Here is a 27490-nt window from a genome sequence, read left to right on the forward strand (position 1 = left end):
TACCTTTTAACTCAGGAATGAGTATATCAACTTTGAAATATCTTAGAGTCTGGATTAAGCATAAGAATTTTCACGCTAATAATTCTACCAAAGTTAGAGGAATTAATAAGTAGGAATAATAAAGAAAATTTGGTTAGAACTTAAGAGCCACTCAGAGCCACTACTGATTTTTTTTCCATTATATTTGCATGACATCTTGTAGTCCTTGGAGCCTAGATAGAATTGGAGAATAATTTAGCTGGGAAGAGATTTCTGGAAGGTATTTATTCCAATCCGCTTGTCAAAAGAGGTACAATTAGATCAGGTTGCTTTCGGACTTGTCAAGTTTTGAATCTCTCTGAAGAAAGATATTTTGCAACCTTCATGGGCAACCTGTTTCTATAGTTGACCACCCTTATGGGTTGAAAGGTTTTTCTTTATATCTGTTTGGATCTGTCTGATTTCCAGCTTGTTTCTATTGTTTGTTTTGCTACCAGTGAGGATAGTCTGTCTCCACATTCTATATTTTCCCCATTAGGTAGGTGTAGACTGCTCTAAGCCTTCCCTTCTTAAGACTGAATAAATCGAATTCCCTCAGCCTCGTCTTGCTTTGTTGTGCACTGTAGCTCCTTATCATCTTGGTTGTCCGTCACTGGACTTCCTCTGGTATGTCAGTTCTTGTACTACAGTGTCCAAAACCAAACACAGTCATCTGGATGTGGTATGACAAGTGCTGAATAGAGGGGAATAGTCATTTCCCTTGACTCGCTGGCTGTGCTGTTTCTAGTATAGCCCAGTATGCAACTGGCCTTTACTGCAAGACCACACTGATGGCTCATGTTCTAGTTATCGTCCATCATCTCTGTATGTCCGTTTGTCTCAGAAGAGAAAGCATACAGAGCAATGCAAAAATTCCATTCATCAGTGTAGTGATCCTTCATTTTTGCTGCTGACATTGATGCCTGCATTCCTGCAGAACAAGTTACAGAATGAAAGAATTTTGTTAGTTAATTGAAAATTACATTGATTACTTAAAAAAAGTTGTTCCATTGTTACTTAATAGAAAGTTAAATTAATGGACTGATCAGTTAGAAAAGAACACATTTTCAGTAGTTGGCAAATACTTGATCTCTGAAGTCTGCTCTGTTGCTGAAATAGCGTATTTGACAATAAGTTTCAGGATACAAATTGAGAAGAAGCCTTTTGCTGAGGCTATGCAAAGCTTACAGCTGTCCTTACAAATATGTTTTAGGACAATGTGGACACCTGTAGGGCATGCTGCTAAAAATATTTTGGAAAAAAACTTGTCATGGGAAATCATTAAAAGTGGAACCAACACAATCTACAAGAAAAATGGAAAAGAGCTGCCTCTGCCTCTTTCAAAAGAAGTGAAAAACAAAATGTTTCATACACAGTACAATTTAAATTCTGGAATTTCAAATCTTTTTCCATTTAAACATTTTTGGAAGGTATTATTCTTTGTGAAAATGCTTATTTGAAGCAATATATTTTTGAACTTGTCAAATAAGAGACAGTACTAACAAACGGTGGGAGTTGTCCTAAGAAGAAAATTTTTAAGAGTCTGCTTTCCTGCTGGCTGTCCTATTTGATTGGACATTATTTTCATTCAACAGACTTAAACTAATGGCTATCACTGGAAGCTGTAGCTATTGATCCATTATTACAACTTGTTCCAGAGAATACTTTTAACCTCGCTTTTTTCAGGGACTTGCTACATTGATCTTTTTCAACCACAGGACTTGCCTAAGCACAAAATATGAAGGTCATGTTTCTTTATCAAGGCAAAATAACAACTAGCTCATGTAACATTGTTCTGGTGCTCATCAGCTGACAATGCAGTTGCATTTAACTCTCAGAAGCTTGAATCCAAGTTATTGTCCTATGTATTATATATACTAATTATATCTATATATTGTATATATTATTTACATTTATATATATAAAATATATTATGTAATATAAACATTTTTGTAGACATATATTTATGCAAATATTTAGATTAAGAAAAAAAATCCTTTCCCTACATATGCTATCCATATGAGGAGCATGTATGTAAGTACTGGTCACTAGTAGCATCTTGTGATCAGTTCATGCTGTATAGCCTTAAATACATTTTTTGGCCTGTTCTTTCTGCACATTATCCTCTACATATGATTTGCATGGATCTTTGTTAGACCTCTGGTGAACTCCAGACATTCTCCTTATTAGTCTAGTAGCTGGAAGTTCATCAGTCTTATCTTCATTATTTAAGTTGCATAGCTACTTCTGTTAGAAGAAAAAAGCAAGCATTTGAATTTCTCACTGGATGACAGTGAAAGATTTAAAAGCAAACTCTGTGCTAAAGAAGAATTTTTCTAGTCTTCAGTTACGGTTCTGGTAGAGTTTCTTTTGCACAGTATCACTGCTTATCATAACGGATTTGATTTGGTTATTGATCTAGCTCGTGGATCACAGCTTACAGGAAAGGAATATCCTTTGTTCCTCTACCCTGTAATTTCATGTTGGAAATCAGATCTTGCTTATCGAGAAGGTAGGATAATTGGTGTTTATTTTAATTGTAAAGGCTTCTTTACTTTAGAAAGTTGTCAGTAAAGCTGTCTTGTTTTTGCTTGAAATAAGCTCTTGGAAATGTTATCTTCATTTGGTTCTCAAATAAACAACATGAAGTGAAACATAACCTATAAGAAGTTCTTAATATAGTCACATATAGAAGTGTATGCAACAAATAATTTTGGATGTTGAGGCTAAAAATACTAATATTTTAAATTGAATGATGCTTATTTTCTAGTAACCTTAGAAATGAGCTAATTTTAAAAAAATAAAATAGCGCCAAATTTTTAAAAATTCTGTTTGTATGAAACGTTCTTTTTAAATTGGGGTACCGCATTTCCACATTTAATTGTTTTACTGGAAGAGGAATTCACATAAGTCTCTGTTCCTAGAAAGCTTGTCATTCTAAGAGTGTAAATAGACTGAGCTTGTGAGTCTGGATTCCCAACAAGAGGAAGTACTTAACAATTGCTATTGTGTATCTCTGATTTCAGTATCACTATGACTTTTCTTCATAAGCATGCAACATGATATAAATATGTGCTTTAAGACTTGCATAGCTGTACTTGTAGCTGAATTCAGAATCCTTTTACAGCGTAAATATAAAACTTGTGTTATCTGTCACTTTATTGCAGTGATTAAATTCAGAAACCAATCACGTTTTCTTGAGTTCTTTGTTCAACTTTTGCAAAAAGTTCTGAATGAAGAGAAGTTTCAGTGCGTTCTGGAATGGGCAGACAATGTGCAAGATTACTTGAAAAGGTAGATCTCTATTACAGTAGTAGCAAAAAACTACTACTTACATTCACCAGAGTCACAGTTACAGCAGCAACTATAAGTTATACCTGGTTGAAGACCCATCTGTAGTAATTTCCATGACTTCTAGTCTGCAGAAGTTCCGTGAACACAGAGGATTATATAGCTACAGTAAATACTGTGTTGTGACCTGACTATATATAGAGACATAATATTATGGGCATTTGCCATTAGAAGAGTATGCTGACTTAAATCAAAAACAAACTGATCAGGGCCTACCTATAGGGTCACAAAAAAAATTCTATACAGAAAAGTGGAACCAAATTGTAGGTACTCACTTGAAAGGATCCCAAAGAACTTCAACTTTTTTAGAAGTGCACCTTGGTATTTCTAAAATCTGAATGGAAAATAATCAACAAAAAGGAGATATATATTTTAGGGAACAGGAATTGCTGTTAAAAGAGCAACTTTTACTGCAGAAAAATTGGACAAGAAGAAATTCTTTGCAGAATTCTGTAGTCTAATTTGGGTAGTGAAGGAAACTGTTTTGTTTTACTAGGAGTTAGGAAGGTGAGAGAGTTGTTACTTACAAATTCAGATTTCTGTAATAAACCTTGAAGGTGAGCACTTCCCATTTTCTGAAGGGAAGGAAGGAAAGAAAGTCTACTGATCTTAAAACTGCCAATGAAATAGGAATTGCATGTGCTCTTTATGTTCCCAAAGATAGGAGTTTAACATGATGGAAGGAGTTTAACATGATGATTATAATGATGATGATGATGATGATTTTAACAATATTTTTTTGTCAGGAGGAATGACATCATTCTATGTAGTAATGGAATTTCAACACAAGAAGCAAGTTCTCTCCCTCTGCAAGAAGGCAAACGCACTACAGGAGCTGAAAAAGTGAGTTTTATTTTTAAGGAGTTGTGTGTTTTTCCTGGGCAGCAATAAGCACAAAAATAAATTTCTAAAAATTGTCTCATAAAACCCTCAACGAGAGACATGCAGAATCACTAAAATTTGGGATACAAACTCTAGTCCTCAGCTCACCTCTGGATTCCTAAAACCAGGAAGAAAAGTTGGCATGAGATTTATCTGAAAGACCGATTGTGAGAATTTGAGATGAGTCAGAGTAATGCATTAAAAAATCAATGGAAACTTTCCTTTCCTCACCTCCCTTCAAAAAACCGTAATATTAATAGGAAATGCCTTGAGTACCCTCACATGAAGAAAAGGAGATCAGCTCAGGCCTTTTTGTACAATATATTGTGCATACGCTTTTTCATGAATAGTTGTTCATGGTTAACTCCTTGTGCAGATATTCTAGTTTCACTGTGAAGACTTTTTGTTCAGAATTATTTTAAAATAAATTATTGTTTTTATTGGAAGGTAAGAATAATCTTAATGGATTTGTATTGTTTTGGAGGAAGAGTTTTCTTCCCACCTAGTAATGTTGTAATGCTGATATATTAGGGAAAGGATTTTTCTGTCTTAGTTTTTGCACTGCAAAGTTTCAATATTTATAATAATAAATAATAATAATTTATAAGATTAGGAAAAGAAATATCATTATTTTTGTGATGAAAATACTGGTATATGAAAGTAAATATTTGAGGACCTGGCTGGCTTCTTAGTGTCAGGTGTTTGACATGTACTTTCCAGAAAAATTGTGAAGCTCTCTGGAATTTTTAAGTATTCATTTTGCAGTCTTATTTTGACAACCAGTTCCAGATTTTTTTTTTATGTTCTTTTCTCTTCCTGTGTAAGCCAAACTGCTGTATGCCTCAAATAATTCATAATGTAGGTATAAATAAGTATTTAAAATACATTTAAGATTTTCGTGGAAGATTTTTTTTAAAGAGAATGCCTTCTTTCTTTAAAGAAACCAAAGGCATCAAAGGCATCACCTTCGAAGAAATCAACTGCTAAAAAAGAACAGACTCTTAGAGAGTTTTTAAAGAAACAGCCAGATATAATGAGTTCTCCAGAAGCACAAAGGTAAATGAACAGTTGTCAGGTTCATATACAGAAAAAAATTATTTTGACTGAAATTTATTTTACAATTGTGTATTTAATTTTTTTTATATCAAAGGGATGAATTTCTGCACAGTCCTCTAACTTTTCTGCTTTAGTTTAGTATAAAATTGGCTTCCTCTCAAGAAAACAGAATCTCTCATTTCTGTTTCAGAAAATTGTATTTCATTTGTGTTAGCATATTGATTCATCAAGGTGGAAAAGTTATGTTAATCTACGTATTATAATGCTTTTCAAACTGTGTTGGGGAGCTTACCTGACACAAATCTAATAAAAAATGTTTATTATTTCCTGATGTTCAGGTGGTTTCAGAATGATTTCATCCTTGTGCTAGTCTTTTTGGACTATCTGTTCTGTAGCTCTCAGAAAACTTTTTCTTGATAAAAACAAATCTATATTCACTCACCTCTTTTTTGGTAGGTACTTGTATATGTTAATAATAACACTACCTTCTGACCTAAAAGAATATGTAGTATTCATTTCCTGGTGTTTTGGTCACTTATGCTTCCAGCAATTAGCAAGTAGAAAACTGTGAATATTTGCACATAAGCAATCATGTAATTTATTCTGAAAATGTTTTAAATAACCTAAAAAAGTCTTACATATAATCTTCTAAATATTCACCCAAGCCATCCATTTTTTTCCTCCTTGACAGAAAAAACTCCACCTTGCTTAAAATAATTTTCATGGCTTTCAGCAGAAGTGGAGATGTTAAACTTACCCTGGGTTTTTTGCTTTTTCAGCCACTCTTTTGTATCTTACATAATAGTAGTACTGTATAATATGATCATAATTCTATTCAGTATACTATTCTGCCCACATTTTAAAGATGGAAAACAGACAGAAAAAATAATTTAGTTTATTAAAAAAAAATTAAAAATGACATTTGGTTTGCGTATAGCAATGTACGCATGCAAGGTAATACAGAATTGTTTGCTCTGGCAGAGAAATGTATAAAAAACTATGGCTGGAAATTAAAGCCAGGCATCTAAATCTGAAATAGTTTGTTTTCTTCACAGTGAGGATGATTAGCTACCAAAGCAAAGCAATAAAAAGAATTATCCAAATTCATAGTGTAATAGTAGACCCTCCATCTCCTGAACAGACTGTGTGAAGCACATTGTATTTGCTATAATACTGTTTGGATGATTCAGGCACAAATAACTTCAAACACAGAACTAAACTTTCTTAAGTACTAAGGTAAATATCATGGAAGTTGGTAAAATATAAAATAGGATTTAATGTGTATTAAGTGCACTTAGAGAGGGAAAACATAATTGCTTTTCTTGAGTAAAGCAAAAATCTTTTCGTTAGAAATGTCACATGCTTCGGAGTTAATGTAAGTCTGTGGATATGCAATGGTATACTTTTGTGTATCTTTACCATAATTTTCTTTTCTAGAACTTCAGGAAAACACAGTTTCATTTTTTGCTACTTCTTATGTTTTGGTTAGGAAAGGCAAGGAAAAGTTGCAAAAAGCAGCTCAACAGACCTTAGTGGTACTGCTGGGTGATTACATAAAGCGAAGAAGGTTTCGTCACATGTGTCTTGAAGAGATGCCCTGGAAGTCCCAGATGAATATCTATCTAGCAGTTGCACACTACCACTTATTTAAAAAGAACCTGGAAGAGCAATATAATATTGGAATTTGTGGTTCACAGCATTTGGAGAGGTATATCTTACTGCAATATCAGTCATTGCTACTAATATAGATTATTGTATTATTGCTGTTAATGCAGGCAGATCTGAATGACAATGTCATCAGTCAGTTTGTCATAGGAACAGTTCCACTTCCAAATACAAATTGATTTACTGTGTAACAAGTTTTGCTTTCTATCATGTGGACATCATGCATATTTTTGGTTACTCACTTGTTTGGTCAGATGACAGCTTTGAAATATGTTATCTGTGTTGTTTTTTGGTTCCTTATAACTTTTGGCTGTCATTCATTATTTCTGATTCCTGAAGCTGTAGGAAAGTAATCACTTCTGAGAAACTGAATTTGCGTATTCTGAATTCTTTTTGTTATTGTGTCTGGGGTTTTTTTGGTGCTTTCTTCTCTTTCTCCCATTCTACAGTTACAATATTTTGGATCCAGAGATATTCTCACTAAACAATTCTGGCACTGTGATGGTGAGAGAAGCCACAGAGAGTAACATGAGAAAACCAACTCCGCCTCTCCTTGAAAAGTTGGAAACGACCGAAAACCAAACTGGTAAGAACTTTTATTGGGTGCACAGCTGAAATCCAGTTCAACTTAACTTTTCCTCTCTCTTAAATTCTGTCTTGACCTCCATCATTAGTTCTCCACATCACCTTTGGAAAAACAGTTACGCCAAGTTAAGAGAAGACATTTCTAGATTTCAGTTGTCCTCTGTACTTTTTTGGCATACCTAGTATAACAAGTATATGAGACATATCTAATAATTGTGAGCATTTTTTACTGTATTTGATAAATATGTTACATTTTACCAAGTAGTTATTCTTTATCCTATACTTTAGTAAAAAGTTTATAACTACCTAGAGCTATTACATTGATAATATTCCAGATTATTCTGAATGCATTGACAATTTGTTTCTGTTTCTGAGGTTTCTAATCTATCTGTAGTTTCCTTTACATTTCCTAGCAGGTCAGTAATTTCCTGGTTCATTCTGTAAGTCATTCTTAAAATTACAGACCGAAGTTTATTATTATCTTTCAAGTTTTAAGTAGAATTTAGTTTTCCTTCTCTACTATGTACTCTCCAGTATTTTCTGTGTCAAGAAGCTACCTCAGGACCAATTTTTTATTTTCTACCACTTTCACTTCAATTCTCTGTCTTTCACATTCTACTGTTTTATTATTCCAGCTTTTATCAATTATATCCTGTGAGATTTCAATAGAAGGCAAAAGGTTCCTGTTTGTGGGTAACTGTGAAATGCAGGACCTTGATTTCCTCAGATGTTAGTGATAACATGCAAGTCAACACAAAGTATTCTGCCTAGGCTCCATAAGTTCAAAAAGAAATCACAAGCCTCGTCTTTTCAATAGTGCTTCAGGGACATATTGTGCCAGAACTGTACAGATCAAAATTCTCCTGTCATTCCATGTGGGATTTCCTTAAGTAGAATCAACTGTCCTCTTTGCCTTTTTCAAGGAGGTGTGGCGAAACCTAGGACTTGAATTCACTGATTCTCTTTGCAACAGCTTACTTTTAGCTAAACAGTTTTGTCTTGATGCTTACAAGTCACTAAAAGTTGCTGAAACCTGATAAAAGTCCTGTTTGCTATCTCCTAGCCTTTGCAACAATTCTGAATAAAAAGAATTACATAAAGTGTGTAGTTTGCCATATAGTTCAAATACTATATAGCTTGAAATTAGCTTCTGCCCGAAACCTATAGTTCAAGTATTATTGTATTCCAGAACCATGAACTTCTGTGTTCCTCCTTGGGGGATATTTGGTATGAGTAAAATAATGAAGCAATTATACACATACCTGAGAATTTGTCAGAAATCTTCCTTTTTTCCTAATGTCTTCTTTTAAGAGACCTCTGTTTCAGAGGGATTCTTGGGAGCTTGTCAAGTGATTTCTTGCCTAAAACTTAACTTCTGTGAAGGTCGTGTTTTGGCTTTGAGGCTGAAAACTATTTGGTACCTGTTACTATTTTGCTTGAACTTATTTTCCTCCCTGCTTCTCCCAATGCTTAAGTAAAAACATCTTATATTTTAAATATCATAACCTTACAAATATGATAACCTTAACATTGGCATTTCGTACCATTTAAGTATTTAGCTGCCACAGGAAAATCCTAGCTGATTGATTTTTTTTAAATTATTTTTTATGGTTTTTTTGAGAACTTTAACTAATTTTTAACCAGTCAACTTTTACTTTTCAGATACAGATAAATCTTCTAAGCGCAGAATTAAACAGAGTCGAACTCCTCAAACTCAAACAACAAAAGAAGAGCAGAACCAGTTTCTGTCAAATACCACTTTATTGAAGCATTTTACAGAAATCTTCTTGCATTTAAGAAGAGCAGTAGTAAGATACGATTTCTTATTAAAATTATTAATTGTTATTTATTTATTTATTTATTTATTGTAACATTGCATTACAATACTTACTACTTTCTACATTAAAAAAAACAAACTTCAGAAACTTCAAAAAAAATTTCACTGGGTAGAAGCAATGATTTCACATCTGAAAAATGTCTGAGTACAATGTACAAAATATCAGACATATCATCAGTCATAATGTATATTTCTATAAAATGTAAAATAATTTAATGTAATTGTTCTATTTTTCATTTCATCTTCATAACTTTCCTTCTCATGTTTGTTAAATTTTCTGAAAATACTTGCAGACTTACCTTTCCCTTTACAGGTCCTAGTGAATGTCACACTATAAACAGAAGAACCAGTGATTGAAAGGAAATGCAGACTAACTACTCTTCTGAACCCAAATAAAAATACACATATAGGTGGTGTGAATTAATTTTTATTTCTTATTCTCACACCAAAACCAACAATTAAATTCAATTATAAATTAGTCCTCCTATGAAAATTTAAAAATTAAGGTTCTATAACGCTTAGACTGTAATTCTGAAAGATTACTTATGCCTAAGTTTTGCAATAAAAGAATGAAGCTTTTAATTTCTGCATTTCAAAAGTATAATTATACTTTGTTTATTATATTTTAATTACATAGATTCTTGCTCACCGTGGTGGCCACTGGACATTGCTTCAAAATGCTTGTCGAGAACTTTGGAACTATACGCAAGAATTACAATTGATTGCTAACCATTCACATTCCCATAGGGATACATTTCCCATTACCTGGGGTTTTCTTAGGAACACCATCTGGTTGCCATTTTATCTGGCATCAGACATGATGATTGATATGATAACTGAACTACAAGCAAGCAGTTCTCTTAAGGTAGAAATTGGTTTTATTAAACCAATATACTCTTTATTATTACATCTTTACTAGAAGTAGTTTTCTCTTTCTTCCATTATACTCTGCAATATATATACAAGTTATTCTCTGTAACGAGTTTTTTAGCTGATTACAGTTTTTTCTAATCTTTGTAATTGATTTGTCCTAAAAACACATTTGAAAATAACAGGTAGAATAATGTTTTTTCCCTGTAGATTGTGGAACCTGAGGGAGACTTCTGCATTCCCAGTTGTTTAGGAGGTATTATGGATGAGAATGGTGGTTCGAATCTTCATCCACAGCCTCCCCTGGATGATGTGAATGTGGTTGACTTGAAATGGATATGTAATCTGATTCTTAAAACGATAGAATTGTTATATCAAATGAAGAAGTGGGAAGCACTGGTACACATAACTGTTCAATTTAATATATTTACACAGTAAGTTACACCAGCTCCAATAAAAACTAAAAAACTAACACTGTGGAGTTCAATATATGATTATTTTGCTTAATTACTATAATTTACTTTTTTTTCCAGTGAGAGATACACAGAACAAGTGAGTCCATTGCTGGTGTATGCTCAGAGGCAGCTGCTGGAAAGGATAGAGCAAACCAGTGGCCCAGACAGCCATGAATCTCATTTCTTACAATACCTGTCTGATACTGCACATAAGGTGAAACATAGATTTCTTTTGGGGGCACTGACTCATAATGTGAACTAAATATGGAGAAGCACTTTCACTAGTTAGATTAATATGTTTTCTCATAATGTTCCCAAATAGTCAATTATAATAAATTAATGAACATAATTAATTTCAGTGCATGAAAAGGCTTGTATTACATGATTGCAAGAGAAGCAGATGACCCAAGAAACATTTTTTCCGTGCAATACGTACACATTCCATATTATAAGCCTAAATCTAATTTCATGTTAGTTCTTAATGCCACTCTTTTAACCTGAAGACATTTATGTGGCTATTGTGCAATCTTTGTGATTAATTAAAATTAAATACAAAGATTGCTGTATTTCTGCATTGAAACACTGCTCATAAAGAACAAAGCTAGTAAAACTGAGTTAGCCCAAACACTGACAATGCCAATAAAAAACTTGATCACCACAAAAAATCCCCTAGGGTGCTCAGCAAGTACCTCTCATTAAAAACCATGGCTCTATATATTTAACAGTGACACTTGGAAATTTTTCATCAAATTACCTATTAGAAATTAGGATTTTCCTTTTTATTTTGTTAATGTAAGGTTTATTTCTAAGAAGTTTTGCTAAAGTCAGTCACACTGTGGGTATTTTTAATATGTTTCTATTACTAATATAAAGACAGGACTTGAAGCAGAGGTGGGGAAAGTGGCATTTGGAATACCAAAGATGTTTGTTCTGAACATGAACATGGGGTTCAGGAGCCACTGTCTTTTGTAGAGACAGAACACTGGTGCCCAGGGCTTGTAGGGACTCTGAAGTCACTCCTGGCTCATGAAAGGCAGCTGAGGTGTGCTCTGTCTTATCTTTCTGTCAGCTGTTTCCTGCTGACTTCTTTCAGGCCCTGCTATTCAGAGCATAGTCCTGTGTCTAAAAAAGGGCACCATGGCAAACCACCACATACTGCTGATAACTGAGCATTTTGGAAAAGTAATCATAGTTTTGAAAGACAGCTTACAGAATAAAGACTGGTTTTGGTTAATAGTAATAAGTATTGTTCAAAAAAGACATTATCGAGTTGGAGATTTGCAGGTTATGGCTACATTTTGTAATGCAGGGCCATTCAGAGAGTCTAGAAATAGTCCTGAATTGGTTCTTCTGCTTCTGAAGTGATGTAACTACATTAGCAAAATAAAAAGTCTCTTCTAGATTAGTCCTTTATAGAAGTGTGGAGGTTTGCTTCTTTGACAGGATTAGACTGCTTCTGTTACTTGCTTAGAGGTATTTTGTATATCCCTATGCAGCATTGCATTGTGTTTTATAGACAACATGCCCTTTAGGCACATTTGCAGTGACAGGTCCTGTGCAATCATGCATTCATCTGAAGAAAGAAATGTGGAATCTTTGATGAACATTGAGGAGTTTCTCATGATTATGGCAAATACCAAATACAATACGAGTTTAGTTCAATAACTTCAAAACACTTATATCCAATTTTTAGGTGGTGTGAATGTTTCACCTCTTACTAACAAGAACACTAGTTACAGATCATTGGTGTCTTTGTTAATTAGTCCTTTTTATTTTGTCATATGACTGTTTCGATACTTAACTAAAAGCACCAAACATTGATTTTTCTGAATATTATCCAATTATCATGAAACAAAACTTGCTTTTTAGATGAGTTGCAGAAACTATATAGGACACAAATTACAGCTGCCTGTTGCCCGTTCAGCCAGTGAAGAGATTTTTCCTGGATCCTTTTTCTATCCTGAGATGAAAAATGATTCTACAGGTCAGAGCACATTTCAGTATTGTGTGTTCTCTTTTCTGCCAAACTCTTTTCTTTGTTCCATACTGGATTTTTGGTTTTTTTTCCCTTCCTTCTTATTGTAGTTCCTTCACTACTCCTATAATGTTTCTTTTAATATAAACTCAACTTTGTCTTCAAATTTATTGTTCTTAATATTTTGGATGGGTAGTAACGTCAAGATCTTTCAAAATATATTCAGACTGTATCTGAAAGCAGAGAAAAACAGCTGTCATCCAGATGTCAGATGAACTACAGTATGTGAGTGAGCTTGATGGTCTTGGTCCAGTTTACTGTCAGTATTGTTGGATACCCAGCAATGTAACCAGAAGTTAGTGTGAACCAGCACTGTTATCGATAGAATCGATGTTCCTGGTGATTAACAATCTCATGTAATTCATAAACCAACAGGAAACAGAAGTGAAAATTTTAATATGCTTTAATTTTAAAGTTCCAAAATTGTTCAAATATGTTTTACAGGGTGATTTACTAAAAGTATTTCTATATGTATTACAAAATTGTTCTCCATATTATTAATTCTTTTTAGATCACAGTCAGGCAAAAGCCCTAGTTTGTGTGCCTCTTGATGTGAATGATACACTGAGATGTTTTAGAGAAACTCTGCAGAAGTCTAAATATCACAGCAGAGCGCTAAGACACAGCAGAAAACTACTTTCATTATTTCTTGCACACACACAAGGTGAGTTATTTATTGAAGTGTTTCTCATTTAATGAAATGTATATGCATTTAAAATAATAAAGAGTGAAAGGAACAGATTTTTCTAAATTTAAGTTTTATTGTTATTGACAACTAAAAAAAAAGATAGAATATGAAGCTATATATGAAGTTCTATAAGCACAAGCTCTAAGCCTGACTTTTATTTTTATGCAACTGTGTCACTTGTCTGTCTGCAACCATACCTCTGGCAGAGGACTGACTGGCAGATTTTCCCAAATTTGTTTTCACTAGTAGAGCACATATTTTCATTTGGTTACACTGACCAATGAATTATGTCCAATAATTTTAATTAGGAGACACTCAGAATTATAGGATAAGAAACCAAATGAAAATAAGCTGCTCGGGAATTGTATATTTGCTTGACTAATGTGGTGTGGAAATATTTGTGGTGCTAGAAATAGTATGATACTTTTCCAATCTGATCATATATATCACTTTTTTGATCTAGAAAATGATGGAAAAGCAATCGGCAGTCATATCTCTTCAAAGAAGAAGCTGAAATTTAACGTGGGAGCTGAATTGATATTTCTACCAACACCATGTGATCTTTCTCAAGAAAAATTTAATTTCTCCAGTATGGTGGAAAGTAAACCAATACCACAGTCACAGCTTTCAGTAATTATCTCTTCCTATGAACAAACAATAGGTAATTTTTTTTCATAAATTTCTGCTTACAACTAATAGTAACATTCTGCCTGTGTTTATATATGTTTATTCCAGTATTATTTTGCTCTGTCAGACAGCTGTAACTGAAAGCTGGTTTCCAGGAATACACAATACTTCTTCCTGTTGACTGAGAAAATCTGCATTAGATGCTAAATAAGACACTAGTTAGATCATAATCTCTCCAGCTATCTTATGAAAAAGCATTACTTCAGTGGTGTTATACTGATGAATCCACAATTCAGAATTTGATGTAATGTTTAGCAGATTAATTTTAATTCCGTGACAGGTTTTTTTTCTTCTAGCAAAAAGACTTTTCAGATTTTATACATTTGAATGAGATAGAGTTACTTAGCTTCCATCTTACATTCTATTATGGCTTTACTCATACAGTTACAGCTCCTCACTACTACTACTTTTTGCTGTATGGCAAAACAGGTCAAGTGTACTAGGTTAATACATGCTCTAAGTGATTTTATTTGAAGTAAGGGATTAAAATAGAAGCTCTATGCAGGCAGTGTTGTTTAGCAGGGCCAATGACCTCCTTTGCATTTTATCTCCCAGAGAAAGAAATCTGAGAGATCTGAAAACATAAAACTACAAAAACTTAGGTCCTACTCTTGTTTTCAAAGTTAGTAGAAATAAGAAATAGTAGGTTTTAAGGTAAGATATACAAGTCCACTAAATTTAAAAAAGAAAAATCGTGCATTGAATTACATGTGAATTCATGTCTACTCAAGCAAAATTTGTTCACAATTCAAGAACTGGTTTAGTGATGTGACTATTTTTTTTTAATCGATTAAAAATAAATAACAGGAATCCTTGAAATGAATAAGCAGAGAGACCTCAAGGTACAGGCTGTACATGAACTTGGAAATCTTCACTTTTATGCTGGAAACAAAAGGTACATATTTACTGTGTTAAAAAATGCATAGTTTCATTTTTTTTTGATTGGCAGTCCTATACCCCTCAACTGTCGTGTAAGTTCTTGTGCTGTCCTCAAGTCCTTATAACTTCTTTCTTCTAACTCACTATTGTGTATGTTTTGAAAGGCTTTTTTCCTAGACATTGTTTATTTTTCTTAGTTACCTAATTGCCATTAAGCAAATTAATTTTGTATCTCTGTGTTTTTAAGAAGCAATATCTGTTGCTTGTTGATTTAATTTGAGTTCCAATAAATTTTTTGGCCAGGAATGGTGTCATTTCTGTGTTGTAGAGACTGTATTTAAGTTTTTGACCCAATCAGAATTAGTTATATCTCAGGCAATAACAGACAAATGAAGCAAGTCTTATCTTACTTTGGAAAATGTCAGCAACACCATGTTTTTTATGTCACAGAGCTGCTTTTAAATATTGGAGTCAAGCCCTTGATGAAACACTCAACATTGCTGATGCTCTTAACAACTGGCAAGAGTTAGATTTACCAAAAGATGCTACAGACTGCTTTGCAGTTGGAAGATGGACTGATATGAGTCAGAAATTTCTTTCTCAGGCTGGAGTTTGGGGTTGTTTACATGCAGCAGTCTTAGTGGCTAAGATAGCTCAGTAAGTATCTTATCTATATATGTATTTCTTTCATATTTTAAACAAATTGGTCATTCAGGATATTATGCAATTTGAAATTAATTAAAGAACAATAAAGAGTTGGTATAAAGGACTCGTCAAAAGCAGAGGAATTTTTCCTTCCAGGAAGAAAACTGCTCTTTTGGTGAATATTGTTTGTTCCCTTTCCTTGAGTGCTCATCTTTGATCATAATTGTAGCTGTATATTATATGGAGAGATCACTGAAATAAAACAAAATGATAAAAAGACATTTTATATAGGATTTTACAGTCATATTGATTTTCAATCAAAATATCACATCTCCCAAGTCATTGCACAAATTAAATATTAATGTATCTTGAGAGCAGATTTACTGCCTAAAGTACTAGTGTTCTGGTGAATTAAAACTAAAAGAAATTTGAATTACTGCATTAAAGTCTACCATCAATAAATATTTCCATCCAATACTCCTTGACTGCTGGTAAAACACTATGGATGTAATTCTTTGCTGTTCCTCAATGTATTGACAAAACATAAAATTTAGAAGTATCCAAGACAGCTTTAAATGACCTTGGAAACATTATAACCATGAAAAGGCAGAGCTTCATCCCAGTAAACTGCCTTATCAGTGGAGCAGATCATATTAATAGCACTGTAAAATATCTGTAAACCAAGGCAGCTTTGAAAGTATTAACATGGGTATTTCAGGATTAACTGTCATTGCCACACTTAGAATTAGCACCCAAAAGGAAAAGGAGTGAGTTTAAGTGGATTGTAAACCACAGCTCTTCTAATTCTGAGCTGTGGTTCAGTCTCGGGTCCAAGCAGGCAAGACCCAATCCTGCTTTTACAGGTGTTTGTGGCACCTCTTTGCTGCACTGTATACTATTCCTTTGCTGCCAATATGTGCATTCCAAATTCTGGCTTCTCCTTCAGGCGGTTCTTTTGTGTGCAGGCCTGACTTGGACTGTTAAACATCTTTCCTTTGAGTTGGTCTTTCTACAGCAACTTAGTCACAGGCTGTAAAATGCAGATTAAAGGATTCTAATATTGAATTAAAGATTCATGTAGATGAGAGTAGTACCCTGCTACCCGTATGGTTTAAAGCTCTGCTAAGGTACTGTGTGGGAGTCATTAAATTCAGCTAGACACTTATCATGTGAAAAATTCACATGTGCTAGTTATCTTAGGCTTCCTTTATGGAAAGAAACACACTTTAAGGTGTGAGTTGCCTAATCTGCTTTATCTTTTTAGTCCTGCATGAGATTAATTTTTCACTTAAATTGCCTGGTTCTCTTCTTTAAAGAGAATCTTCACAACTCACTTTTGTCTAGGTATGTCTTTAAAGGGTCAAGTGCTTCTTTCTTTGCACGGCATTACTGAGCACCTATCTACAGAACAGGCAGCTGTTTTCCAGTAGGGAAAACATCTACATTGTGTTAGTATCATTATTACATTAGACTAAAAAAAAAGAATTTCAATAATTTATATGGAGGGGCACATTCATATTTCTTATTATTTGTTGTACTTTAGGTATATAACAACAGCACAGGTGAGATTAAGAACAAAATACTGCTATTTTTCTGCTATACTTTTTAAGGTAAGAATGTAATTTCAGTTCAAATTCATGAGGTTGTCAAATTGCTTCTAAAACTTAAATCTCAATGACCCTCTGTTAAAATATTTTTCTTTTTATTTTGATTGTAAAGGAAAAATGTAGATCAGAGGTAGTTGAGGATTTATGCACATTAGATACGATGTTTTTATTCTTTGTTTTTTAACAGTATTCCTGTATTACAGCTTAAAAATTATCACTTCAATAGGAGGCTAGTGTCTCAGAGAAATAATGAAATACTGAAAAGTGAAGATGACTAAAATATTTGACAGTCAAATATATTTTTCTTCTCTTGAACTATTCTGCTCAGGAAGAGCTGAATGACATCAACAACAGCAGTGTTCTCTTTTAGATCTGTAGAGTCTTCACAGATTGTTTTAAATTTTCAACCAAGGGCACAGACTCTTTAGAAAAAGAAATTTTTGAATCTTTTTTAGCACTGAAAGATATTAGTTTGTAATACTAAAATCTCAGCTCTATAGGAAGTTAACACTAAAAGTAGAGGATAGTAAAAATGATTCAGTTTCGCCTACAAAGAAAGTAAGATCATTAAAATTAAGTTTGCAAACTTCCAGAAAAAAATATAGAAGAAAAAAAGCATTACGGTTCACTTTTAAATGGAAGTTTTAAGATCCTGGTAACTAAAGTACTATAGGAAAAAAAACAGCAAGTATTCTGCCAGTTGTACTCTACTGGATCAATGATTACTCATCCCAGTGCAGCTTCAGGAAGTTATCTGTCTTCTTCCAAAACCAAGCAATGCTGTTTTCTACTATCTTGTGCCGTGACTGTAACTGTGTGACCTGTGCTAGGCTACACTAAAAATCTATTTAAGTTCACCAAAGGAAGCACAAATTGAAGAAACAAAGATAAAGGATAATTTTTACCAACTTCTAGCACTGTAATCCTGAACAATTACAAAGCTGAATAATGGTGATTCCTCCTTTTGACAGAAATAGTAGTAAGCATTTGTTCCAGTTGAAATAATTGTAACTTGACTGAAGTGGGTCTGATATTAATTGGGAAGGACCAGCTTGCAGGGTGATTGTCTTGAATAATATAATCAATTACTGTCACTGTACCTTGTGAAGTTCAAGCCCATAATTTGTTCTTTGAATTGGAAATCTTTTATAACCTTATTTAAATTCCACCTCTGGTATAGGCTTTAGGCTTGTTAATATCTCAAATCCGAGTATGTAAATGCAAATTTCTCTAGGATATTATTGCTAATCACACCAAAATAAACACAGTTGGGAAGGAATATCCAGCATCAGATACAATGCTAGCACTCCTCCATTTTTAAAGCAGAAACATTTAAATGATTTCCTTAAATTTCATGTTGTTTTTAGTTATATGATTTAAGCTGCACTAGCTGATAAGCTGCACTAAGTGACCTAGTTAAAGGTGTAACTAGGGTGGAACTAGCTTTTAACTGGCCTTACAGTCAGCAATTCTCCCAGAAATGATGGGAGAGATACTGTCCTTAGACTATTTATAGCCTTTTTTTCCTCCATCAAGTTCACACGTAAAGGTTTTTAATGTATTTTTCTGGAAACAGCTGGATGCTTAAGGCATTGATGGAGTTTCATTTATGAAGTCATTTATGAGTTGGAGTTTATTTCACTAATACCTATACATCTTTTCACAAATAGTTTATTATTCCTTTCAGACTCTGTTTAGAGCTTCTCTTCCACATCCGACATCCGATTGTGACTTTGTACAATATGAAACAAATATTCTTATTCCTGGTATTGACCTGTTCTCTGATCGCTACAGAGCTGATATCTCTACTGTAGTTGCAAGTCTGGATTTCCTTATGTTTGAACTACATTGTGCAAAACAAAATTTAATAGTAAGTATTATTTTCATACTCTGGAAATGAATTGTAAGACAACAAGTCTTACTTTTCTCTGTGGGTGTACCTAAGAGATTCCTCAGAACCTCTAGCAAAATACTTGTAATAGTTAGTTCTGTGGCACTGAGATAGAGCAAGGTATACAAGTTTTAGATGTCCAGGGAACTTGTTTATTCTGGAAGATGACAACACATGGTTCATTTAGCTTAGGCATTTTAGAGGAAATCTATTATATACAATTTAAAATACACTGTACTGAGAATTACCTTAAATGCATTATGTCCAGAATGCTTTCATTAATTTTACATTCACATTCAGTAAATAAAAGTCCCTTCTGCCTTTCCCTCTTAACGTTGATCATGTGCTTATTTCCTCCATTCAATGTCTGACCATTTTGACTTTAATCCAACTTCTTTCAAAGGTGCCTTGGAATAAATAGATTGAATTGCTTACTAGGACTGAAAAAGATGCAATTCTGTTTTAGTTTAATCCTGTATGCTCTAACAGAATTTCATGTCAGGTGTTATTATGTAACTCTATAAATAACTCTAAGCATGACAAAACTCTCCTTCAGAAAAAGTATTTCCTCCCACTTTAATGAGTTGAATGCACCTGTGGGAAGATCTTGCAAGTAGCAGAGCCAATGCCAGGGAGGGGGGAAAGATCGCATGGCTGGCAGCAGAGGAGTAAGAAAAGGCTAAGTGGTAGAGATGGAAGAGGAGTTAGGAGGAGGCAGAAAGATGTTACACCTTTTTTTTGTCAGCGAGCCATTTGTTGGATTGATTTCTTTTGGCTGTCTATCTTACCTTCCATTGTTCACTTTGTTATTTAGCTTACTTATTTAGCTTATTTATCTAAGTGTCCTTGCTGTGGGAGATCAAGTAAAATCAAGGAGCAGACAGTTACCTGGAGGCAGGGGCACTTAATTTGACTGCTTGCTTCATGTGGCCATGCACACTTTTGATTCTTTCTGCACTTGTACCAGCAGAATATAGATCCAGGTCATAGATCATGGTCAAAGCAATGCAGTTTTAGCAGGATGAGGGCTTCATTTCCACTGAATGCTTATTGTGTGGGAATGTTTTGGATGGTGGGCACTAAGTTGATTTGACACTTAAATCAAAATACATCAAGATTCAAGTTTTATTAAAAATGAAACTTCAAAGACTAATTTTGTCTTCTTCAAAATATCAGTAGGAAACTGTATGGGTACAATTAAAACATTTGCCTCAAGCATTTGTAATCCAAATTCAGAAGTGTTAAGCTACGTTATGAAAACTTCAAGTGAATTTGCCAAAAATCTAACAATGCTTTTAGCATTTTCCAAGCTTGAGGGCATTTTAAAGTGGAGCTTTAATGTAAAAACTGAGCAGTAATTAAATTTTGGAAGTTCTTTCATTTTCAATAACAAATAAATCTGTTAGGAAAGAATCGTCTTTTTCTGAAATATTATATAACAATAAATAATAGAATCGTAGAATGTTGAGGGTTGGAAGGGACTTTAGAGATCTTCTAGTCCCAACCTTCCCTGCCATGGGGAGGGACACCTCCTATCAGACTAGGTTGCTCAAGGCCTTATCCAACCTGGCCTTGATTACTGTCAGGGCTGAGGCATTCACAGCCTCCCTGGGTAACCTGTTCCAGTGCATCTCCACCCTGACAATAAAGGACTTCTCCCTAATATCTAACCTAAATTTCTGCTCTTTCAATTTGTATCCATTACTCCTTGTCCTATCACTACAGCTCCTGACAAAGAGTCCCTCTCCCTGTAGGCCCCCTTCAGATATTCGAAGGGTATACATTCTGTATACTTTAATAGAACTCAATTTTAAAATGTTAGAGGTTTTTTTTTTTAGTTGCCCCTACAAAAACGTTCAATTTGAAATGAATACAAATGAATTTGTCAATAAGCCTCATCACTGTCTAGTTTAGTTTACAATTGGTGTAATTTCACTTAGAGAGTTGCAGGACTTAATTGTATTTATTTTATAAAGCTTACAGAATTCTATTCTTCTGTTATATATATTGAAAAAATATGGCATCAAGATGCAGAGAGTTTTAGAAATCCCTTATATCAACTTATTTCCAATAGGTTTACTCTCTAATGATGTAGTAAAAAACCCCACCTTGAACACAGAGAATAATTTGGAGAAAATTCACTTGCTAGGTTATGAGTTGCACATAAGGTGGTATAAAGGGTAGCTTTAGCCAGTTGAAGAACTTTTTAACACATTCATCTTTCATAGAGCATAAGAGAAGTAGTGGTGATATGTGACAGTCAAAGCAGTAATCCCATATTATCTCTGTATTTGTGATATGTAATTGCAATGTGTGTTTCCCTAATTGTACCCTGTATGATGTTTATAACTAGATGACATACTATTTTACTACAGATTTTACCATTGTTCACGTTATACCAATATATTGTTTCTGAGATTTGTAAGGACCCAGCTAAATGCATTGAAGGGAGAATCTTCAAGGTAATCAAACAAGCTTTCTCACAACACATTGTATTTCAAATAAACTTTTCATTTCTTTGTTAAATGTAGTCAATTTAATCTTCATATATCACTACTATGAAAAATAATGCTCCGAAGTTCAGCTGTTGCTTAGTTTCTTAGCAGAACAGGTTGTAGGGCTACTTTCTAAAGGCAATTATTATTTATATTCTCAATTTTAGCAGTGTGCAGAGTTATTTATACAGTTTTACTGTCAAGTTTCTACAGAGGCTGTTGAGTGCTTCCATCATTTCTTTCTACTCTCTGTTTAACGAAGAGAAGGTTTTCCTTCCTGAATCTAAACTTTTTAATTGATATTTTTTATCTTGTTCTACTTTTCTTTTAAATGTTTTCTCAAGTGCAAAACATCAATGATTTTTTTTATTCAAAATGTTCACTTTTGGATTTGTTATCACTATCATGGTGGAACAAGGCTCCACTGAACCTGGGAATGGATTTTTGTCATTTCACTAATGTTTGCTTGTTTGTTTTGTTTTAAATTTTTTTTCTTATTGATTTGTGGGGTTTTGTTTTTGTTTTTTTTTATTTTAAGGAATCTAACAGGTATTAAGAGTCAAAGTATTATTGGTTTTAGATTATTTTCAGGAAATGCTAATATGGGTTAGGTAATTTATTTTTTTATTTTTTCACAGATTAAAGTACTTACAGATATAGGATTTTTTACAGAGGCCTTTCATGAACTGTCTTTGCTTAACTGTGGAGAGAGAATTCCATGGAAAATACCTGAAGGATACAGAACAACTGAACAAGTGAAGGTATACCAGAGAAGTATAATATCGAACACTCCATTTTCTTCATGAAACTGCACATACTCCGTATCTGCAAGTTATTACATATTCCCAAGAAATTCCTACGTTTCTTTCAATAGATGGGTCAAATAGTAGACACTGAATGACATTAATTTCTCTCACTGAAAAACAGGAACAAAAAAATCGATTTTGAAACATATGTGCTGTTTTATACAGTGAGTACTGCAGATAATACTGTAAAAGAAAAAGTGATTTCATAAGTATTCATATGAGAAATATGGATAAAGTCCTTGCACCATTAGTGGCCGAACTCCCACTGCCCCAACCAGGAGCAGGGCAGCTGAAGGGCAGCTGGAGCAGCCCCAGCCCAGTGGCACCTCTCTGGGGCCAGAGACAGGCTGGGGCTGTGCCGGGACATCAGCCTGCAGGTGCAGGTCAGGGTCAAGCATGGGGAGAAGAACCGGGCTCAGACACAGCCCCAGGATGGCCGCACAGGGCTGCTGGGTCTGGCCGAGGACAGCTCGCAGGGGCTGTGGGAGGGCAGGGCTGTGGGGAGCTGGAGACTGGCCCACTGATCGTCCCAGGGGGCTGATATGGGGTCCTGGGCAGGGCAGGGGCAGCAGCAGGAGATGCTGGGCAGTGCAACCTCTTGATGCCCTCAGCCTTGACAGTCACATCACCTCAGACCAGTTTGATTTTCTCAATATCTACCCGCTGATGCGCTACAAGGATTGGAAGCTGTTAACAATTGACCTGGACTTTTGTCTTACCCATGAGCATACCTGTGCAGGCAGATTGGGTTATTGGGCAAGCTTCCCCCATAACAGTGGTGTATCGTTTCCTTGTTTTCCTAGCCCGTACCAAAATAATCTATTGATTTAATCCTGGATGAATGTAATCAAGGTCTCCCCTATCGGAGTGGTGCCTTTGTGTAGGTGACATCATAAAGTATGTGTGCCAGCACTAGAGATCTGGACTGAACACCAGGTGAAGTTTAGATTGAATAGTAGAGGAAATTTCTTCACCAAAAGGGATGTCAAGCATTGGAACAGGCTGCCCAGGGAAGTGACACTATCACTGAAGGCATTTAAAAGATGTGTAGATGTTGTGCTTAGGGACGTGGTTTAGTGGGACTTGGCAGCATTAGTTTTACGGTTGGACATGATGATCTTAAAGGTCTTTTTCAACCTCTGAATGATTCTAAGACTCTGTTTGGTAGAAGACTAATGGGACAGGTGAGGACACCCCTTTTGACAGCAACATGGATTTAACTTGGTTGTACAGCCACTTTCCATATATGCAATATATGGAATTTCTAATGACATTTCTATGGTATTTCTAATCTGGTGATAATTAGAGGCTAGTGCTTAAAAGGGAATTCCTAACCCATCTCTATGACTTCATGTCGGCTTCCTTTACCCTTGTCCACTGCTCTGCCAACTCATTTATTTTATACTCATATTTTAACACATTACTTATTTTTGGTTTTGTCTCTTTTACAGGCATTACAGAAATTTGACTCCTCAAAATCTCTCATGACTGTTACAAATTTGCAGGTAAAAAAATCTGAAAGAGTTAAAAGTTTTATGCTATACATAAATATTTATTTCTCTGGCTTAAGACAGAGATTATCTAGTTCAGAAACGCTACTTGTTATCAAGAAACCCAGTTAATAGAAAACATATTCTTCTAAATGGATTACCATTTCCTAAATTTTAATTTTATGGCAGACCTCTCAAGGGAGGGGCAAGTACCATTATCACCATTTTTCATATGGAAGACCTAATATGTACAAATCTGTTACTTGTCTGTGCAAAACACTAGTAGAATGATTCAGGTTTTGTTGTGATATATAAGGTCTGGTGTTTATGCTGCTAAAATACTGAGAATATCAGTCATTTAATGTCATCATTTCTATCAACCAGAGCTGTCTTCACAGACTTGTCCTATTTCAGATGGGAATTGAAGTCCATTTCTGGAGGAACAAAAAAATTAAAACGGTGTGAACCAGTTGATGAACAGTCATTTTGTCATTTTATTTAAAATCACATATTCATCCATAACTTATTTTGTGTTTTTCTCTTTTAGTAATTTCCTTTTATTAACCTTGTCACAGATCCATTGAGTTAGCAGGGGTAAATGTTAGCAGAATGTAAAAAAGTTGTACCATTAAATAAATTAAACCCCCTACACTTTTCCCGTACACTTTTCTCTGTTTTGTTTACAGTAGTCTTGTGTGTCTTCTACAACAGTTGATATTAGAAGACAGAAATGAGAAGTCTGTCTTTACAGCTTTTGATCTCACCAATTTCAGATTTATTTTGAAGTAGTGCATTATCCTGAGCTTTTGATTGGAACACTTCACAGTGCATGTGGGGCTTTTACTGGTTTCCTTATGATTTCCCAAATCTGTGTAGAATTTCAACTTCTAAATTTATTAATTTGAAATGTGGATATTAAACTTGAGATAAAACAAGGACGCTATAATGAATAACAAAAAGATTCCATGAAATACACTGGAATGGTCTCATAAAAGACTTTTTTCCTTTGCTTAGTCTTTCTAGATAGGGTGAATTGTAACAACACACATTCCTTAGAGTTGAGATTTCTGAACTACAAATTTACCCACAATGCAGAAAACTAGAACTTGCGCAGAGTAAGAGCTGTAGCTTCATAGATGTACCTTCTGCTGAAAAACTGATCACTGAAACTGTAACAAGTGCTACTAAGGGGTGAAGTTTGGAAAGAAAACCAACAACTTACTCAGAACGGAACATATTACTAATATTATTCATGTTAGTTGTTGATAAGTGTAATTATTAATAGAAGCAGAATATGTCTTGCTAAAGAAAAATGTAAAATATGTAATTTCAAATGGTCCGAATTGCTGACTTTGTTGTAGGTACTGGAAGACATATTTAATTGGAGTCTATCTTTAACAATGGCGCCACTGTGCAACCAACAAATTATGAATAAATTAACCTTAGTCAAAATGCATTTCATTATTTGTCTTTCTGCCACAATAAATAATATACCTGCAAAAGTTGAAAAACATGTATATTCTGGTGACGACAACAGCTTGATGGAGCCAAGCAAAACTGCAGCATCAAAAATAAAAGGTAATTATAAGGATGGTGGAAAAGCACATTTATTCTGCAACTTGTTTCAAGCATGTTTTTTCTGCTTTTAACTGCATATGAATCAATATGTCATATTATGAGCAATATTAATATTAAATGTTGCTAAAAACCAGTAATTATTGAAGTAATAAGCATTAAGGTTTGTCAAGATTTTTTTAGCTAGTGTCTCTAATATTAGAGTTGTATTTCATTATTACTTACTTATTTTGATATTGAAAGTCCCCATTGTAGGTAGAGAGAAAAGGGCCATATTCTTCAAATTACTGAGAATGCTTTGGTTCTGTGTCTATCTGTATTTTATCTGTATTTGACAGTTGATGCTGATCAGAATTCAAGACAAAAGGAACAAAGAGACAAAATGGTGCAGCTTGTTGACTGTAAAGATGAATTAAATATGGCCATGCTGAAGGTAATTTTGGTTTTTAGGAAAAAAGGATTAAGAAACTGCAAATTTTGCCAAAAACATGCTAACGCTTTCAGTGTAACAGAAGTTATGATGAGAGGATGGCATGAATGAGGGGACTAGAAATTTCTGTTTCTAATCTGACTGTAATCTTACTAGGCATGCATGAAATGTTGATTGTTTGGTGCAGTTTTTCAAATGATGGGAAATATTTTCACAATCAGATCTCAATATGACTGATATAGTATGATAGAGCATAAAGGGTAAAGACTGAATGGGATTTCAAGATAAAATCATCTCCTTTCAGAGGATGCCACCTGTAGAATGTCAGAGACTCTTTGATGGTGCAGTATGCTCTACAAATGAATGGAAAACCATTCTCTACCATATGTGCAATGTCTCAAATTTTACATGTTGTTCTTTCTGATACTTTATTTTGAAGAAAACATACCACAGCTTATTAACTTCTTTGTTTGAAGGGGTTTTGTTTGGTTGTATTTTTTTTTGTTTAATTGTAAACTTTATGTTTGGCAGTTTCGCATCACAAAAAAACCAAAATTAAGGACTGACATACTCTTATTTCAAAGGGGTCTTGGGAGTATCTACTTTGGCCATTGTTACAAACAAAGTAATGCACAAAATACATCTGGAGAATGGAAGATGATTTTGTATTGCAGTTGGTATAGGTCATAACTAAAAATTGAAAGTTTTAGTATAACTTGAAAATAGCATCTTGAAAATAACTAAAATAGAAATAATAATTTAATTTTTATAGGGCTGATATAAGAGATATTTCTTACCCTTCTGATTTTTCTTTAATAGTTCTATTCTTTTGGGGTTTTTTTGTTGTGGGTTTTTTTTTGTTTGGTTTGGTTTTGGTTTTTGGTTTTGGTTTGGTTTTTTATTTGGTTGGTTTTTTGTTGTTGTATTTGTTTTTTTATTTTGAAGTAGAGCTCTGAATTCATTGATGAAACTGATCAAAAAAAGGTATTGGATGATACAGACCTTTAAATTAATTTTTAATTCTGCTTAAAGCTCCACAGTTGAGCTTTTCTTTATAATTAACTTCTTTTTAGATTTGTTTTTCACGGAAAGACTGTAAATTATAGTCAAGCTTTCAGGATATATACTGCACTCAAGGATATGTCAAAGTATAGCTAGTAAAGAATGCAATACTTCTTGCAACATCTTTAGTGTTGTTTTTAATACTGTATTTTATTGCTTAAAATTATGAAGCATAGCTAGTAGTATAGTATAAAATTATCACGTATAGCTATTAGATAAGGAATGGGAAATTAGTGAGTAATATTGCTGAGCCTTAAAATATGTAGGCAATAAATAATACAGGCACAGTTAAGATGTTGCTGCTTTGAACACAATAATTCTATAAACCTAAGAAAAGCAAAATTACACATACAGCCACCCCATTTATAGCAAAGGCATATTGCACTTAAGTTGATTTATTTTAAGGTGCGGTGATAGCAGGCTATAACAGAAAAAAAATACTTTCAAAGAAATTTTTTATTTCTTTATTTTTTGAAATCAT

General features: G+C 34.0%; 1 protein-coding gene across 4 annotated transcripts in view; it reads left to right on the top strand.

Annotated features, from left to right (window-relative positions):
• The window catches only part of CFAP54 (cilia and flagella associated protein 54), a 105937-nt gene that overhangs the window by 47367 nt on the left and 31080 nt on the right, over positions 1-27490 (top strand). For all 4 annotated transcript variants that reach the window (XM_051784028.1, XM_051784024.1, XM_051784025.1 and 1 more), the window contains 22 exons: positions 2441-2530; positions 3186-3312; positions 4116-4212; positions 5192-5307; positions 6797-7015; positions 7422-7558; positions 9220-9365; positions 10032-10259; positions 10475-10698; positions 10798-10933; positions 12589-12703; positions 13266-13418; positions 13906-14103; positions 14937-15024; positions 15459-15665; positions 17197-17263; positions 18948-19130; positions 21527-21613; positions 22285-22407; positions 23904-23957; positions 25304-25520; positions 25856-25950. In XM_051784028.1, coding sequence (XP_051639988.1) covers positions 2441-2530; positions 3186-3312; positions 4116-4212; positions 5192-5307; positions 6797-7015; positions 7422-7558; positions 9220-9365; positions 10032-10259; positions 10475-10698; positions 10798-10933; positions 12589-12703; positions 13266-13418; positions 13906-14103; positions 14937-15024; positions 15459-15665; positions 17197-17263; positions 18948-19130; positions 21527-21613; positions 22285-22407; positions 23904-23957; positions 25304-25520; positions 25856-25950 — 3107 coding nt within the window. The remainder of the gene's footprint in view (positions 1-2440; positions 2531-3185; positions 3313-4115; positions 4213-5191; positions 5308-6796; positions 7016-7421; positions 7559-9219; positions 9366-10031; positions 10260-10474; positions 10699-10797; positions 10934-12588; positions 12704-13265; positions 13419-13905; positions 14104-14936; positions 15025-15458; positions 15666-17196; positions 17264-18947; positions 19131-21526; positions 21614-22284; positions 22408-23903; positions 23958-25303; positions 25521-25855; positions 25951-27490) is intronic.

Source organism: Manacus candei, unplaced genomic scaffold, assembly GCF_025592945.1.
Source record: "Manacus candei isolate 608988 ecotype Guabito, Panama unplaced genomic scaffold, ASM2559294v1 h1tg000018l, whole genome shotgun sequence".
Classification (NCBI taxonomy): domain Eukaryota; kingdom Metazoa; phylum Chordata; class Aves; order Passeriformes; family Pipridae; genus Manacus; species Manacus candei.